Source organism: Pyxicephalus adspersus, chromosome W (genome assembly GCF_032062135.1).
Source record: "Pyxicephalus adspersus chromosome W, UCB_Pads_2.0, whole genome shotgun sequence".
Classification (NCBI taxonomy): Eukaryota; Metazoa; Chordata; class Amphibia; order Anura; family Pyxicephalidae; genus Pyxicephalus; species Pyxicephalus adspersus.
Window position 1 is genome coordinate 12,269,579 of NC_092870.1, and position 18,198 is coordinate 12,287,776.

At 40.9% G+C, this 18,198-nt stretch overlaps 1 protein-coding gene across 3 annotated transcripts in view; it reads left to right on the forward strand.

Annotated features, from left to right (window-relative positions):
• Positions 1-18,198, forward strand: part of LOC140342818 (serine/threonine-protein kinase PAK 3-like) — a 166,333-nt gene that overhangs the window by 70,236 nt on the left and 77,899 nt on the right. For all 3 annotated transcript variants that reach the window (XM_072429171.1, XM_072429170.1, XM_072429172.1), the window contains exon 3: positions 15,316-15,416. In XM_072429171.1, coding sequence (XP_072285272.1) covers positions 15,316-15,416 — 101 coding nt within the window. The remainder of the gene's footprint in view (positions 1-15,315; positions 15,417-18,198) is intronic.

An 18,198-nucleotide genomic window follows, 5' to 3' on the forward strand; every position in this document is an offset into this window, starting at 1 on the left:
ATTTTCTGTATTTCTTTAGGTAGAGGGCCACTAGGGTGAGGAGTAGAAGGAGATGATGAAAGGCTGTGAACGTGCTCTTCCCATCTTGATGTCCGTGCAGCAGTTGACGACTGCAGTAGGAGGCGGTGGGCCCTGGTACGGAGCGTGGACCACATTGGAGGTTGAGGCCATAACCTCTATGGACAGTGTAGAAGCTGTAGCTAATTGGGAAATTATTGGATTAACGAAAATCACACTTTCCATACCTACTATGTAGTGAAACCACATAAAAGGTAACGGACTTGGTGAAATACGCGGAGAAATACATACATTTTTTATCATTTGTGGATATCTAGCAAGTGCTATCATAGTTAAATATATGTATTTGTCTCACATAAATACATACGTTTTTATGGGTTTTAGGATACATATCCAAGTTCTATCAGAATTAAATATCTGTATTGTTTGTATACATACATACATTTTTATGGCTTCAGGGATATATAGCACAGTGGGATCAGAACTAAGGATCTGTATTTGCTGTAGAGAAATATCAAATTTTTTATGGTCTTTTGGAACGATACAAAGTGCTATCAGAATTAAATATCTAGATTTTTGAAAGAGAAATATAGAAAGTTTTATGGCTTTGGAGATATATAGCAAAGTGGGATTGAAATGAAATATCTCTATTTTGTGGCGAGAAATACTGAATTTTTTATGGGTTTTAGGAAAGATACGAAGTGCTATCATAATAAAATATCTGTATTTTTTTTTACAGAAATACAGAAAACTCTACCTATCTGAGTACAGTAGATTTCAGGACTGCACCAATACAGTACAATCCAACAATTTATCTGACTAATAGTGTGTGTGACACAGTCTAAGTAAAGCACTTTTTTCACTTTGACAAAGCAAGCCAAGCAGCATAGAAAGGTTGTGATGCTATCAGCAAATCTCTGTCAGGAGTGGGAAATGCAGGCACGCCTTGGCCTTATATAGGCCAATGGCTGCCTGCGTGGCATGCCAATCGGCTGTCTGCCACAACAAAGATGGAGGGGGCATCCTTGCTCTAATTGGAGGGCACTGTGCATCACGGGGGAGGTCCCCAGTTGTTTGAGTGCATTGTGGGAGGGCCGAATTCAGGTATTCGAATGCAGCAAAATTCGGGTCGACCCGAATTCGAACAACAACACTAGACATTTCATTATCATTGATCGATATGATCCTTTAGATATGTACGCCAGTAAATAGATATTCTATTAATTAAAAAAATAAAATAAAGTTGGGGGGGATTTAATGTTAAAAGTATTTTCTATATATATGTATATATACTTATATATATATATATTGAAGTATATAATTATATATGTATATGTGTGTGTGTATATATATATATATATATATATACATACATACACACACACACATATATATATATATATATATATATACATACATATATACACACACACACACACACACATACATATATATCTATAAGAAGCAAACAAGAACGTGTGTGTGCTTGTGACTTTTGTGGGAAAATCTAGTCCAATGGCAAAGGTTTAGCCTGCAGAAAGTCGGAATATTTACCCCCAGGAGGCTCCTCCGATCAGGCATCCTAAGCGTTTAGATAGGCGCCTATGTAGAGGAGCTGAACTCAGTTAACTCTTGCCTAACAGGAAAGTAATAAGTCATTTTAAAATATGCCGATTTGGGGGCGTGGCTTGGCGGTCTCAGGGCATGGCTGTGTGAGATCCCAGCTCTGCAGGTACCAGGCTGTTCTTTCGCTATAACGGGCAGATACTCACCTCTCCGATGGGCAGAGCGAAGAGGTTGAACGGGGGGAAGCCTCCCCCCACCCCTGTACAGCGTCCACCGGCGTTTCAGCCCCTGATCCGGGCTTTTGTTGGGGATACATGCACGGCTGCACAGCAGCCCAAAATGGCGCCGGCTTTCTCCTCCACACAGTCCACGTGGAGTGCAGCGGCCGGGAGTGGATCTGATCGTGAGTCGGCTGCAGCAGGGATCGAGGGCTCCTTTCCCAGCACATATCAGCCTGCACTGGCTTCCCAGAGGGCTGCATCGTAGGACTGAGCAGCTGAAAACTGTGACAGGGTGAGTCACTCTCCCTCTTCAGGGGCTTCATCTTCCCCTGACAGGCCTCTTACTAGGGGGAATCTCATATTCACCTGGGGGCCCCTATACTCCTTTGGATGATACGGTACCAACAGCATTTAGACCTGGGGCAGCTTCCTCTCCTGTGGGGTGATTGCCTACAGAGACCCTAGTACGGCACAATCCTGGCCCACCTAACCTGAGCAGGGAGGATTTTCCCCCTTTGGGCCCCTCCACATACGCCCGCGTTCACTGCGGTCTCCCTGTGTAAATTATCGCTCTCAGAGAGGTTTCTTTTGTCCTTTTTCTTTTTTCCTTTCTCAGTTGCATAGCCTTGCCCTGTTATGGATATGTTTTACATGCCCTACGGCCCCTGGGAGGGGTCCTGCGCCGAACCCGGTTTAGCCGGGTGTCGACCATGTTGTTTCTAGATGATACACTGGTTCTGTTGTGGTTGTCTTGGGGACCGTCGGGTCCTTCTCCCCTCTGGGAGTGTTTGTGTACTTGCCAGCCATGTTTGTTCCCTATGTGCCCTGATAAGGGCTCAGGGACTGGCGGGTAACAAGCACCCCCTGGTTGCTAACGCGCGACTGCTTCCATTTGGTTTTGTGTTTTTGTTATTTTTGTTTCAGTGTTTCCCCTCTATTCTCCTGTATACACCTGGGAACTCACGGACAATTTTACCTCCTGTCGGTCTGGGTTATGTGGGGGTTTGAGCAGCAACTAGTAGATAAAACGCTCTGATGGCTACTAAAATGTTATCACTTAATGTGCGTGGTTTAAACTCTAATACCAAGCGGAAGCTGGCTCTCCGAGAATTTAAATGCTATTCGGCGGATATTGTATTTTTACAGGAGACGCACTTTGATACCTCGGGCACCTTTAACTTTGTATCCAAATTTTACCTGGCTGCTCATGCAGCCAACTCTCCTTCTAAAAAGAGAGCAGGGGTTCCCATCTTGCTCAAAAATTATTTTCAATTTTCTCCCAGTCGCTGTATTGTGGACCTGGAGGGCAGATTTCTTATCTTGCATGGTAACCTGCAGGGTGTCCCCTTAACTCTATGTAATATATGTTAGCACTGCAGGCCGTGCCGGCGCCGCTGCTCCTAATCGCAGGCACGGGCGCCGGGTCCTATCTCTCAGGTAACCCACTACCTGTGTTCCATGTCAGTGTTTCTTTCATGCTGAGACTTGCTCTGGTGTGTGAGCTGGTGTGGGTGTGTCTCTGAGGTAACACACACACGCCCTCTGTTTCCTTCAGCCTATGGCTGATGTCCTGCAGGTATTTAAAGGCACCTCCTACCACAGTAAGTTGCCTGAGCAATCTCTGGCTTACCTGCGTTACTCTCAGTGCTAAAGTGTTTTGTCTGTTTGCCTTGCTGTGTACCGAACCTTGCCTTCGTTTTTTACTTTAGACCCATTAAAGTGTTATCCACATAGCTTTAGGTTGCTTGGTATGCATAGTAGACTGTACGTTTTTCATCCGGTGTACTTCATAAGAAAGAAGTTCTTCACTCTAAAATTTGTTTCTTAGAATTATGCGGAGTTAAACTTGAAATATTCCTCTGATGAGTGGAATATGTCTATCATGTATGACTATTGGGCAGGGAACCAGGCAGAGCAGTAATCCTGTTTCGTAAAGGAAAATGTACCTGCAAACAATCACTGGTGGTGCTCTGTTTGTGGACACCAAATCCAAATGTCTGATGTAGGAGGATTCCAAATAATTCTTTAGACATCCTGACCTGAACCACCATTTGCACACTAAAACCAGATTGCCAAAATGAGCGGCACATTGTCTTACCCAGAAATTGGTTCCACTTTTGGAGGCATTTATTTGTATTTATTATTATATGCTTTATATAGGTCCTTTATAGATCATAACGTGCAGTCAACAGTTTTGCCAAGCATAAGAAATTCAATTACAGAATAGGCAAGCTAAAGATGGCAATGTTTTTAAATAATTATTACAGGTCTGATTTACCCATGGACTTAGAGTAAAAATACAGAAAGTGAAATCATAGTAAACCTGTAATGTATTTATAAAAAAGCAGAGACCATTCCAACCCTTACCATTACAGTGTTGAAAAGTTGTCATTAGCTTAAAACAAGGCATAGAAAACCTTTTCTCTTGTGAACAGTAACATTTCAACATCTTCATCATACATGGGAGTGCTGGGGCCAGACATTGTGCTTCTAAAGCACCAAGCACTATGGTAAGTGTTATGCAAGCGGGTGTGGACCCACTGTGCCACTGACTGGGTATGCTCCAGAGGGGCGTGACTAAGCAGCTACCAGGTATTCGCTAGAGCCTCTGATGGTGAGGATAGGCTTGGGCTGCAGGGTAGCTGCCAGGTGCCACTCCAGAGAAATCCCCAGGCCAGTGGCAGCTGACCACAGGAGTCAGGAAGCAAGGATACAGAACCAGGGCCAGGCGGCAAACAGGCGAAGTCCAGAAACGTAATCCAAGGTCAAGGTCAGGCAGCAAACAGGCAGAGTCCAGAAAACGTTATCCAAGGTCAGGGTCAGGCAGCAAACAGGCAGAGTCCAAAAACAAAGGCAGGGTTCGGTACACAGCAAGGCAAACAGACAAAACACTTTAGCACTGAGAGTAACGCAGGTAAGCCAGAGATTGCTCAGGCAACTTCCTGTGGTAGGAGGTGCCTTTAAATACCTGCAGGACATCAGCCATAGGCTGAAGGAAACAGAGGGTGTGTGTGTGTTACCTCAGAGACACACCCACGCCAGCTCACACACCAGAGCAAGTCTCAGCATGAAAGAAACACTGACATGGAACACAGGTAGTGGGGTTACCTGAGAGATAGGACCCGGCGCCCGTGCCTGCGATTAGGAGCAGCGGCGCCGGCACGGCCTGCAGTGCTAACAATATATATGCGCCCAATCAAGGACAAGCCAGGTTTCTTGCTAAGACAATGGCCCTCTTAGAGGAGTTCACGCACACGTATCTTATTGCTGGGGGTGATTTTAATTCCATCTTCTCCCCGACTCAAGATAGCCTGTCAATGCATATACCTTCTCCACCTCCGGTAGTATTGCATCACGCTAAATTGTTTAGGCAATTGATTAGACGTCACCAGCTTTATGATAGTTGAAGAATTCACCACCCCACAAGCAGACAGTTTACCTTCTACTCTCCTCCTCATCAAACACATAGCCGTATTGACTATATATTTATTAATTTGCCAATGTTGCGGAACAGTGTTTCTGCTGCTATCCATCCCATTTCCTGGTCAGACCACGCCCCAATCACCTTGGAGATTCCTTTTGCCCCTGACAGAACTAGACTTTGTCACTGGAGGTTGAATGACTTTCTCCTCAAGAATGAGGATACTAAAATGTTCCTTACTACAAGTCTACAGCATTATTTTGATGAAAATAAAGGCTCTGTGACACACACCTCCACCTTCTGGGAGGCCCATAGAGCGGTTATCCGGGGTCATTGTGTGGCCCTGAGTTCTCGTCTTAAAAAGAACTCTAACCTGCAGTGGGCCTTGACGGAACAGGCACTGCGGACTGCTGAGGTAAAACTGACTAGCACTCCATCCCTGGGCCTCCTACGTAGGGTGGCCTCCCTCCGCTCCAAACTAAGGGCGTTGGAGCTTCGGAAGGTCAGCTGGATGATGCAGCGAACTAGGCAGCTTTATTATCATAAAGGCAACAAGGCAGATTCACTCTTGGCACGCAAGTTGAGGGACACACAAATTAACTCCTCCCCCATGGCAAATAAAGATGACCAAGGGATACCACGGTTTGAGCACTGTTATAACCAGTTATATCGTACGGTGCACCAGACACAAGACTCTATGAGCCCCAATTTGCAATCCAATATAAACTCCTATCTGGCTGACCTGACTCTCCCCACATTACAAGCTGAACATCTGGAGCACCCTAATAAACACGTTACAGCGGAGGAAATATCACAGGTCATCTCTCACCTCCCTTCGCATAAAGCACTGGGCCCAGACGGTTTACCGTATTTATACTATAAAAACCTTTTTGCCAAATCTTCTCCCCTATTTGGTGGACCTGTTCAATGATTTTCTCCAAGCTAAGCCTATCCCACCTACTATGTCATATTCCCATATAACTGTGATTCCCAAGCCGGGTAACGATCCGATGGACTGTGCAAATTATAGACCTATAGCGCTGCTGAATTCGGATCCTAAAATCTACTCTAAGATTTTGGCTAATAGGCTTTCCAAACTCTTGCCATTCCTTATACATGGGGACCAAACGGGTTTCATACCGTACCGCCACGCAAGTGATAACACCCAGAGAGTGATTAACGTTATTGATATCCTCAACAAACGTAAAACCGCTTCCCTAGTGCTTAGCTTAGATGCTGAAAAGGCATTTGACCGACTTAGTTGGCCATTTATGTTCTCTACCCTCACCAAAATGGGATTTTACGTCCCTTTTGTTAGAGGAGTACGTTCCCTCTACAGTTGTCCGCCGGCCTCTGTTAAGTTGCCTCATGCCTCCTCTAAACTATTCCCCATCCGGAATGGGACGCAACAAGGCTGCCCCTTGTCTCCCTTACTCTTTGCTCTTAGTGTTGACCCCCTGGCGGAGAGAACCAGATCCAACCCCAGTATCCAAGGTGTTACCGTAAAGGATACCTCCTACAAAATTTCATTCTATGCAGATGATGTACTTCTTACATTGACACAACCTACCACCACCCTCCCAAATTTGTGGTCTGAACTTGGTGAACTCCTATAAGGTGAACTATAAGGTAAACTCCTCGTCCGAGGCCTTACCCTTATATATACCCCCCACGCAACTCTCAGCGTTAAAAAATAGTTATTCTTTTACCTGGCGAGAGCGCTCCTTAAACTATTTGGGCACCCAAATAACAGCTACATACACTCAGCTATATACATGTTACTTCCCCCCATTGTTCCAGGAACTAAATGCCTACTTGAATAAATGGAAGGGACACTCATTGTCGCTCTTGGGGAGAATTGCGTCAGTGAAGATGATGCTATTGCCCAAGCTCCTATATCTGTTTGAAACCCTCACGGTTCGGGTCCCTCTCCTTACCCTGAGGAAGTTACAGGCTAGCATTTTGAACTTTATCTGGGCTCACAAACGTCACAGACTCTCAAAGTCGGTGGTTTGTACACCTAAAGCACTCAGAGGTATGGGGCTCCGGACCAGATAAAATACTATGTGGCGACGCATCTTCGCTACTTGCCCTCCTGGACTATGTTAGTCTCCCCCAGTGTATGTTAGAAGTTGGAGGAAGCTTGGATTTCCCCACTTCATCCTAATGTGATGCTTTGGAGCTCCTCCTGGTTAATCCACCTGGTTGCCCGAGAGGGATTTGCTGTCCTGCTGTCCCCGATGGTTTTCATGAGAAATATCTGGAGAACATATAATTCTAAGTATGGTCTTTCCTTTTAGGGCTCTGTGCTTACATCTATCATACGAACCCCTCTGATACCTGACAGCTTAGCTAGAAATATGTGGCAGCCATGGCAAGACCGGGGGCTTTTTCATCTGAAATGTATTACATCCAGTGGAAAAAAGATTGCTTTCCTTTTCGGAGTTGCAGGAAGAATTGGATCTCCCTCAAACAACCTTTTTTGCTTATCTACAGATTAGACACTATATACAATCACTCCACTCTGTGCCCAGATTCTCTGAAATAACTTCTTTTGAGAGAATTTGCATTGGAGGTCCATTTTCTAAGGGCCTCATTTCCTCCATTAATGGCCTTCTCCAGGAATTGGCAAAGGAGGTATCTGGTAAATTTGTATACATGAGTACCTGGGAGAGTATTTTGGGCGGTGCCCTGGAGAAGGATACATGGTCCATGCTGTGGGAAGCAGCAAATAAAAGCTCAATATGTACACTTTATAAAGAAAATCTCTACAAGATTTTGTTCCGCTGGTACCATATGCCGGCGGTTTTACACCGCCTGTTTCCGGAGGTAGACCTGGCTTGCTGGAGTTGCGGGTCCCATTATAGGACTCTGGAACATATTTTTTGGTCCTGTCCCCTTATTCAGGGCTATTGGGGGAGAGTCAATGCACTAATTGGGGACGTGACTCAACAACGATTTCCCCTTGACCTGCTCCACCACTTGCTGGGATTGCCCCTTATGGGCCTCTCCAAATCCGCCCGTCAACACATTACACATATTCTAGTAGCTGCTCGTACTCTAATCTCCACCAAATGGAAATCCAGACTGCCCCCCTCTATGGAGGATTTGTATGCTCGTATTCAAGACATACGCCTGATGGAGTACCTCACTGCCCTCCTCTGAAACAGGGTTGTGAAATTTGAACAGATATGGGAACCCTGGGATGCCTACTATACCAGTCTACAGGTTTAATATGTCGCTGGTTCCGGATGTCAGTGCTCTTCCTATGTACCTTTGTTTGTATCCCCCACTCCCCCCGCCCCCCCCCATTCACCTGTTCGGCTACGTCCTTTTTGATTCATTTCTTGTTCTTTGTTGTTTATTTATTTGTTGTTTACGTATTTTCACAGTTTATTGGGTTTAAAAGACCGGTACAGTATGGCAACTGTTTTTACTGTTACTTGCGCCAGAGTTTTATGTACCATTATCGGATGTACCTATCACCCTGTATGCTGTGTTTACGAGATGTTTTGCTGTATAAGCCTGGTTGTCTTTGTATGTGAAAATGTTCAATAAAAACTCCATTTAATAAAATAAAATATGCCGATTTCTTCGCTCATATAGATGTTTTAAATATTTGAACTGCACAAACATTTTTTTTAGGGCTAAGGGTAATATGTGTGCCATTAGAAAGAATGAGTTTTTAGGGGAACAGTGAGTTTATTGCAAGCTCGCCAGTGTCAAACTGCCGGGGCTGCGCATATCCATCGGAGAGATCGCTTCAGTTGATGACTTTCACACGAGTACGCCAGCTCCTCGGATTTGATTGATAAATTAATTTTAGGGCTCCAATTCCGGATCGCGAATACACGCGCGCATCATGCTTTCGATTTGGCTCGATGAATCAGCCTGAAAGACTATTTCATGGGCTGGTGTGGGCAATTCCTTCGTTTTGTCATTATCAATTAAGCAGATAAAAACCCAGGAGTTTATTAAAGCAAAGAAGTGGAATATTCTGGAATGGCCAAGTCAGTCACCTGATCTGAACCCAATTGAGCATGCATTTCACTTGTTGAAGACTAAACTTCGGACAGAAAGGCCCACAAACACACAGCAACTGAAAGCCGCTGCAGTAAAGGCCTGGCAGAGCATTAAAAAGGAGGAAACCCGGCATCTGGTGATGTCCATGAGTTCAAGACTACAGGCTGTCATTGCCAGCAAAGGGTTTTATACCAAGTATTAGAAATGAACATTTTATTTTCAGCTTTTTAATTTGTCCAATTACTTATTACCCCTGAAATGAAGTGATTGTGTAATAAAGGCTTTAGTTCCTCACATTTTTCTGCAATCTTTTTATTCAACCCACTGAATTAAAGCTGAAAGTCTGCACTTCATCTGCATCTGAGTTGATTCATGTTTAATGTTCATGTTTCAAATGGAGGGAGACGTATGTAAATGCACCTGGTTTAAGGAAATTTTTTTAAAGTCAAAAGGAAGGAATAGAGGGAGTGTATTATTAAAAGAAATATGGCAGACCCGATTGATAGGGTATATTTATGTTCTCTCCTTGATAAATGTGGCAAAGTTGTAAATGTGAAGATAAAAGAAGTTTTATTGGGGTTTCTTAGTAAGAAATTTGGGAAGCCCAGCACCCGGTGTAGTTTCACTGCGCACCTTGTTACATCTCCAGATGGGAGCTTTGACAAGTTGGGGGGAGAAAGGTTCGTTTGGGGAGATGGGAGTAAGGTGGGCAAAAAATGTGTCTTACCGAAAATTGCATCCCATGATAAGTGTTAAGGAAAAGGATATCAAATTTAAGGATCATGCATGTTTTTGTGTTATGTTGTATGTGGTATATGTATTATCGATTCTCAGGAAGGGCAGACCCTTCAGTGCCTCCCCTCCTCGAGGAAGCGATTTTTTTTCTGTTTTTTTTCTGTTTTTTTTCTTACTTTTGAATGACAAAAATGTGCAGGGGCTTAATTCCCCAATGAAACGTACTAGGGCATTCCGTTACTTTCAATTCCATAAAATGGATGTAGTATGTTTACAGGAGACACATTTTTCTTCATCTTCCTGTCCTAAGTATTTTCATACTACTTATCCAACAGTGTACATGGCAAATTCCTTATATACGGGTAGAGGGGTTTTGGTAGGTTTTAGTAAAGGTGTGCCATTCTTATTAGAGCCAAAATCTGTGAACCCTGAAGGTAGATATCTAATTGTAATAGGCAATCCTAATGATATAAGAGTAACAATAGCTACCTATTACGCACCTAATGAAAATCAGGTACCCTTCTTAAAGCATTTGTTTTAGATGCTCCAAAAGCAGGTGCAGGGGTTTTTGATTGTGTGTGGTGACTCTAATATCCCCCTAATACCCAGAATAGATAAAAAGAACGGACTGGATCCATCAGTGCTTTATGGGGAGACGGCCTCTACAAGAGAGCACTGATTGATTTATTGCGCTCAGAATCCCTGGTGGATGTGTGGTGAGAGAAACACCCCGAGGATGGAGAATACACACATTACTCATATGCACATAAAACCATGTCACGTATAGATCACATCTTTGTTCCGACTGAAAATCTTCCATTGGTGTCTTCTAGTACTATTGAGGCAATCTCGTGGTCAGACCACGATGCAGTAGGTGTAAAATTTTCTTCTTTGTATCCCAAGCCCTCCTATTTTAAGTGGACATTGAATGATTCTTTATTTAGTGATAATCAGGTGAAGCAGAAAATAAGAAAATAAGAGAAGCATTGTTAGAATACTTTAGACTAAATGAGGACTGAGGGGTATTGGCCGCGGTATTATGGGCAGCTCATAAACCGGTAATTAGAGGTCTACTTATACAAATGGCATCTCGCCTTAAAAAACAGTGTTTATTCCAACAGGCTCAAATAGAACAGGAATATAAGGCGCTTCTAATACAATTCCAGGCTTCGCCTAATTGTGATCTGGGAAGACACCTGGAATTAGTGAAGACAAAATTAAATCTCTGTAGCGCAAATGCTGCAGAAAAACAGTTGAGATGGTTCAAGAATAAGAAATTATGTATATGGTAATAAGCCCCATACTCTCTTGGCAAATAGATTAAAGTACTCACATAAGTGTTTTACCCCATATCGTTTAAAGATAGAACAAATTGGCCAGTAATCCTGAATATATTCTAAGAGAATTTTATGATAGGTTAAAGTCATTATATCAGCAAGAACAGGAGTTTGTAGATAAGGATATGGGGCAGTTATTTGCAGGGATAACCTTACCAGAAATACCAGCTTTCTTAAAGGAGACTTTGGAGGTACCTATTACAACACAGGATATAATGCAGACAATAAAACAATTGAAGACGAATAAAATACCTGGACCAGATGGATTTACAGCAAGCTATTATAAAAAATTTGTGGATGAATTAGCTCCGCCGCTAACTAAGGTTTATATTAGGATATTAGAGGGAGAGGGCTTGGATCCAAGTACACTGGAAGCAGCAATTTTTATGCTACCGAAACCAGACACAGACACTACAATTTGGTCCAATTATAGGCCCATTTCCCTGCTCAACCTTGATCCCAAATTGCTGGCTACGGTGCTGGCGTCGAGGCTGGAACGGGGAAAAAAAAATTTAATTTTTTTTTTTTTTTTAAAACACAGTTTTTACAATTTTTTTCCCGAAATTTTACAGTCAAATTCCAAGTTTTTCGGGTCGGGTCTATCCAAATTCGAACAGCCATATTAGGGTCGACAACCCGAATTCGAACACCATCAACTAGTCTTTACCAAATTTAATCTGTTTATTGACACAGTTTAGAAATTCTCCGGACTACAAGGAAATAGTGGGAAAAGAAAAGCCTTAAATATTACACTCACCTTATACAATCTAACGACATGGTAAAACTAGTGCAAGAAGCGTTCCCCTTTAAATGGGAAGAAAGATGCTTATGGTATTTGGGAGTTAATATCACATCTACTTATGATAAGTTGGAAGATGCTACTATACCAAGTATATGTAGGCACTTGGTAATGCTACTGGACTTGTGGAAAAGATACCAAATATCGTGGTTGGGGAGAATAGTGTCAATTAAAATGACATGGCTGCCCAAATTTCTCTATTTAGCGCGTGTTTTACCAGTAAAAATCTCTCGCAAAACATTGGACACTTTACAACAGAAAATGTTAACATATGTATGGGGGTCAAAGAAACCTAGAATTTCTAGTAAGGTCCCATATCGGCAGAAAGAGAGAGGGGGTTTGGCATTTCCACAACTATACTATTATTATGTAGCGGCCCAAATTGCTCCAATATTAATGTACCAGGAACAGGAGAAGATACCATTATGGGAACAGCTTGAGAAACAAGGATTGGTTAACTTGTCAATAGGGAACGTCCTTTGGACTCCTAAATCTGAACGGGGCAATATAGATAATCCTATTCCTAATCATTCCCTGCAGATATGGGACCAAACTAGGAAAAGCTATGGAGTAATGTCCCTGCAGACACCAATTGCTTCAATATTGGGAAACCTTTTGTTTCTACCGGGCTTGGAAAGCCCTGATAGATTCCACAAATAGAAGGACATGAGAATGTATAGAATTTATCACTCTATCTAGATTCAAAAGGGATTATTCCGTTTAAAAGACTTCAGGATAAACTCGGAATTTCCAATTGTGAATTATTTAGATATTTGCAAATTAAACATTTTATCCAATCAAAACAGAAGAATGGTGAGAATAATAGACCCTTGAGTGCATTTGAACAAATAAGTATACATGGTGCCATGGCAAAAAGGATGATATCCGTACTATACCATATTTTGATTAAGGAACATACGAAGGATGTTCCCAAATACGTGCACTGTTGGGAAAAGGAATTAGGTCGTAACTTAGAAGAGTTGGAAACAAATCTGGGAGACGGTGGCACATAGTAGCATCAATGCTGCGGCAATAAGATGCGGTGGTACTTGGTATGGCAAAAATGTCAAAAACATATACTAAGAAATGTTTTAGAAGATGTAATGGAAACGGAACCTTATATCATATCTGGTGGACCAAGATCAAAAGATATTGGATACATCTCCACCACATGGCATACACTCTAATAGGTAAATCTTTTCCAAAATGCCCAGAAGAGGCTTTGTTAAATCTAAAACTATTAGGTTGTAATAGATTGCAGTTTACATTATTGACACATTTATTTACATCAGCAAAGATGGTGCTGGCAAAAGCGTGGAAGTCTTCTGAACCGAGTGTGGAACAAGGTAAACGGAAAATGATGTAGTTCATGGTTAATGAGAAAATAAGAGCTATTCGTAACCATAATATGGCAAAATATCAGAAAGTAGGGGAACCTTGGATCAAATACCATATGCCCATGTGATGGGATTGTACATTTTTAACACTAAAGGAGATAGGTTTATGCCCTGAGAAATATTAAAAAGTGTAATTGTACGAAAGGAACCCCTTTGTTTTTTTTTTGTTTTTTTGTGTGTGTTCTGTTTTGTCTCATTTAGCTGTCGTGGTTATTGTTAGAGAGAGCATAGGGAGTGTTGTATATTGAGGTAAGAAGGAAGAATACAATAATAGCAAGGAGAGAGAAGAAACTAGTTTTAAAATTTATTTTTTTTCTTCTTTTCTTATTTTCTTCTTCTTTTTCTACTTTTTGCTTGTTAGTTTGTTTGCTTGTAGTAATAGTCACTTTTTTCCACGTATAATGAGAACTGATATTAACCTCTCACTTCAATCATGTTTATATTATGCAATTATTCAATAAGGCACTGATATAGTTAGTAGTATTCACATACACCCCTCCCCCCTTTTTTTCCCCTCAGTTTCCATTTGGTTGTTTGTTTGCTTGTAGTAACAATAATTTTTTTCACGTATAATGAGGGTTGATATTATCATCTCACCTTAATCACGTTTATATTATGTAATTAATAATTAAGGGACTGATATAGTTAGTAGTATTCATATTCACCATTATTTTTTTCCTGCTTTTTGAGTTAGGGTAGTAAGAATCACTTCTTCTATGTATACAGAAGGCAAATATTAAATTTTCATTTCAATCACTTTTATATCTATGTAATTAATAATTAAGTAACTGATATGGTTAATGGATTGGATACTCACTCACTTTCTTTTTTGTTTTTTTTGTTGTTGTTGTTTTTCTCTCTTTCTTGCTCTTCTCCCTTTTATGAAGGTTTAAGTAAATGAATATTATAATTATGAATGGATGAGGGTAATTTTAAAAGAAGAATATGAATGTAAGGGGTGTTAATAATAAATAATGAATACCTGGTGATGATTGGATATTATTTAATTTGTCAAGGTTTTTTCCTTTTTAGTTTTGTGTACCAAAGATGAATCTGTATAATGTTAGCTTGAATAAAAAGTATTAAAAATTATTAAAACCTAAACACTATAAAAAGTGTAAGCTGAATCTCTAAGTTGTCTAAGTAGAAATATTGTAACTTGCTAACCCAAAAGCGCTACTATAACATTGTGATTACTGAGACATCCCTGCCTGGAGTAGCAACGGGTGACACTACAGAAGCATAACTGCGGTTGTCAAGGGTAACGGTGCGTGCTTCCATCTAAGCACGTGGTGGCAGTCTACCTGTGATGGTGTGTTGGGCAAGGGGTACCAGATTGGTAACCTTGCCTCGTGATGGCCCCTATGCGCAGGGGTTCCGTCTGGGAGGGCTTTTTTTTTTATATTTCCTTAGGCATTAGGCTTCATAGTTTATTGATTTGCTCCTGTTCATACTTTTTTGCTTCAGAAATATTTTACAACCAAATATTTTTTATTAAGACCTTTGATACATGCCAAAACAATACAATGTGTTATGTTGACTCTATTCCATCAAAAGCTCCTATTCTTAAGTGCTAAATCCACTATAGCCCATAGTGATAATTCAAAAATTTACTCTGCTGAGGAAAGAACAGTACAAAATGGATTTCACACTTAATAATTTTTCTTCATTACAAAAAATAATAGATATGAGTGAATGATATATGATGATATATGAGTATAATATGCATTTTTATAAATAACTGCAATTTTAACTTTGTATACCAAGGTATGCTAACTTTATATAAATTTAACCCCAGCAAACAAGAAGAAAGAAAAGGAACGCCCAGAAATCTCCCTTCCTTCAGATTTTGAACACACCATTCATGTCGGCTTTGATGCTGTTACGGGAGAGTTTACTGTGAGTAACCCTAACATTATTAAAATCTGAAAAAAATCCTCTTACTCTGGTAGTTTTTTTTAGTTCTGTATAGCAAAGTGTGGAGTGAGCTGCAGAATCCTCTGTTATAATCCATAAAATCTGATTTGTATGATAATTATTACTGTAATTTTTTTTCTAATTGCTATTACATTACCTGTTATCTTTCCTGGTGGAGAGGGTTTCTAAATTGTAATGTATATAGTATTTTTTTCTATTAAATACACATAGAAAAAATTAAGCAAAATGTGAAAGTGGGAAAAGTACAAGGATTTTGATACTTCCAGAGTGGTGGTCATTGATTTTTGCACTATATTGATATGTAGATATGTATATTAGTTTGGGGAGAGGGTCATTGTAAATTATAAGATATATCGCCTTGCTAAGCCTATTAATAGTTAATAATTCACAAGAAGGAGAAATGAAAAGAAAAGGAAAGATAAGGGCTTTTTTGTGGCAAGGATCATCAAAGTGTATTCAAAGAAATAATAGATAAAATAATGCAAAACAGTATTGTAACATAACTGTATACATATTACTATACATAGTCCTACTAGACTAGTATGTTAACATAAGGTAGACAAATGTAGGTGTCTTGTTGGGTTTTACGACGCGTTTCGCCCCAGGGGGCTCCTCAGCGGATAGGAGAGACACTTTTATATGGAGAACTGATAAACAAAAATTTAGCACTAATACTAATATTAGTTATAAGGTAGGTAATTATGAGACTAATCAAAGCAATGTAAAAGTTAGCTCTATATATCACTAATCATCAATATTAAATTCTTTTATAGCAACATACAAGTATACAATAGTAACTCTGTGATATATAAGTAAACTGAGGTTTGAGTGAGGACCTCTTGAAAAAAGGTGGTTTCCAGACTAATTCATGCATTGAGACATGTGAAATGGTGAATGTGATTAGAAATTGGGTATCTAAGTAAGTGAATAAAGAAAACTTACTTGTCACTATATGTCATGAAAGTACAATACTCAAGTCAGGGGCTGGTATAAAGTTCCGCTATGGAATGATAGCATCAGTATAAGAAATTTGCTAGGTTAAAGAATAGGATAGAATGGTTTTATATTGTGTGGGAATTAACTTTACATTATAATCACTTACTTTAGGGATATTAAAAGAAGGTACTTACTTGAAAACATAGCGAGTAACTAAATCACAGCAGATACTTAGTTTGAGGAGTTAATAGTAAAAAAATAGAGGAGATTAAATATAAATACCCTCTCTATGGTACAGTATAGTGCCAAAGTTGGTTCCTGCCCAAAAATAAATATAAATAGGGGTTTCTAGCTGTTTGAACAAGATTAGAGGATAAATAAAGGACTTACTAGGTGTTGTATTTTTGCTTGGTATACTTGTATAAGGACAGTGGAAGATTAAGGACCAAATTGGAAGGGGTGGAATAAAACTAGAAGTCCGGATTTTTCTCTACAAAACATGTAAATAATGAAATGTTGTAAGTTCTTAGTTTAGCCCCTAGGGGGCGTACGAGTAGTGCGTTATTAAGAGTAAATACATTTTTATAATGTACTGTAACAGCTTGCCAAATAAAGCACAGGGTTTTGTCCTGGATGACAGGTACATTTGCCCTAGATACAGGTTATACGCAGTATTTTTCTGTTTAGTCAGTTTTCCTTATAACCTGAAGGTGGTGTTTGAAGTACCAGGCTTCTTGGCCAGGTGGGGGAGTTAAAGAGGCCTGGGTATGATCAGGTGTAACTGTCCCACCTGAAATGCATCCTGTAAATTAGGCTGGGAATATAAACTCCCAGCCTGCTCATTCCTGGGGCTCTGTCTTGGCTGGTGAGCTGGGAGGGGAGGTCCAAGGTGAACTGTGAGTAAAGACGGGACAGACTTTGTTACAAAAGCTGTATGGTTAGGGCCTTAGAGTCCTGCACAGCACTAGGTTGGGCTGGATTGCTAGTTAAGGGAACTAACAGTTAGTTAGAGGCCAAGTGGTCAGGCTTTATTTTTGCTGTTTGTTTTATTTTGCCTGTTTTGTGTGTAAATAGTGAAGTGAAATAAACCCTTGATGCACCTAAAACCTGCTGGCCCTGTTTCCTGCTTGAAACACCCCCCATTGCTGCAAGTGATCTCACATATGGTGGAGGATGCGGGCAGCTTTATAAGTGGGTGTTTGGAAGGCCAGCATGGACGAGATACTAAAACAGATTGTTTTGGCCAATGCCAACCAGCAGCAAGCCAATGTGGAGCAAAAGGGTATTAACCAACAATTGCTGCTAGGTCTGGAAAATGCGGAAGCCCGCCACAAGGACTTGTTGGAGATACAAGCACAGAGCTACCAAGAACAATTAGATGCCCTCAAACGGCAGATATCTTTACGAGAGCAGGCCGAGAGTGGTGCTGGGCGCACGCCAGTTTTTTGGGTAAGCCAGTTGTTGAAAAAAATGACTGCGGATGATGATCCTGAGTCGAGATGAGCGAATTTCTCCAAAATTCGATTCGGCCGGTTCGCTGAATTTTCCGAAAAGATTCGCTTCGACCTGAATTTATTCACGATGAATCGCGTTAAAAAACGTCTATTTCCGGCCTGCAGAAAGCCTTGATAGTGGTGTAGAACACTGTGCCTTGCAGTAACACGCATAGGGAGTCTGCTGTGGTAGTGAAATAACACTTAGAGTCAGTATGACATGCAGATGACAGGCGTCACTATTAGAATCACTGCACACTTTACTTATTTGGGCAGTCACAGGGCCAAACTGACTCAAGTATGAACTCAGCCTT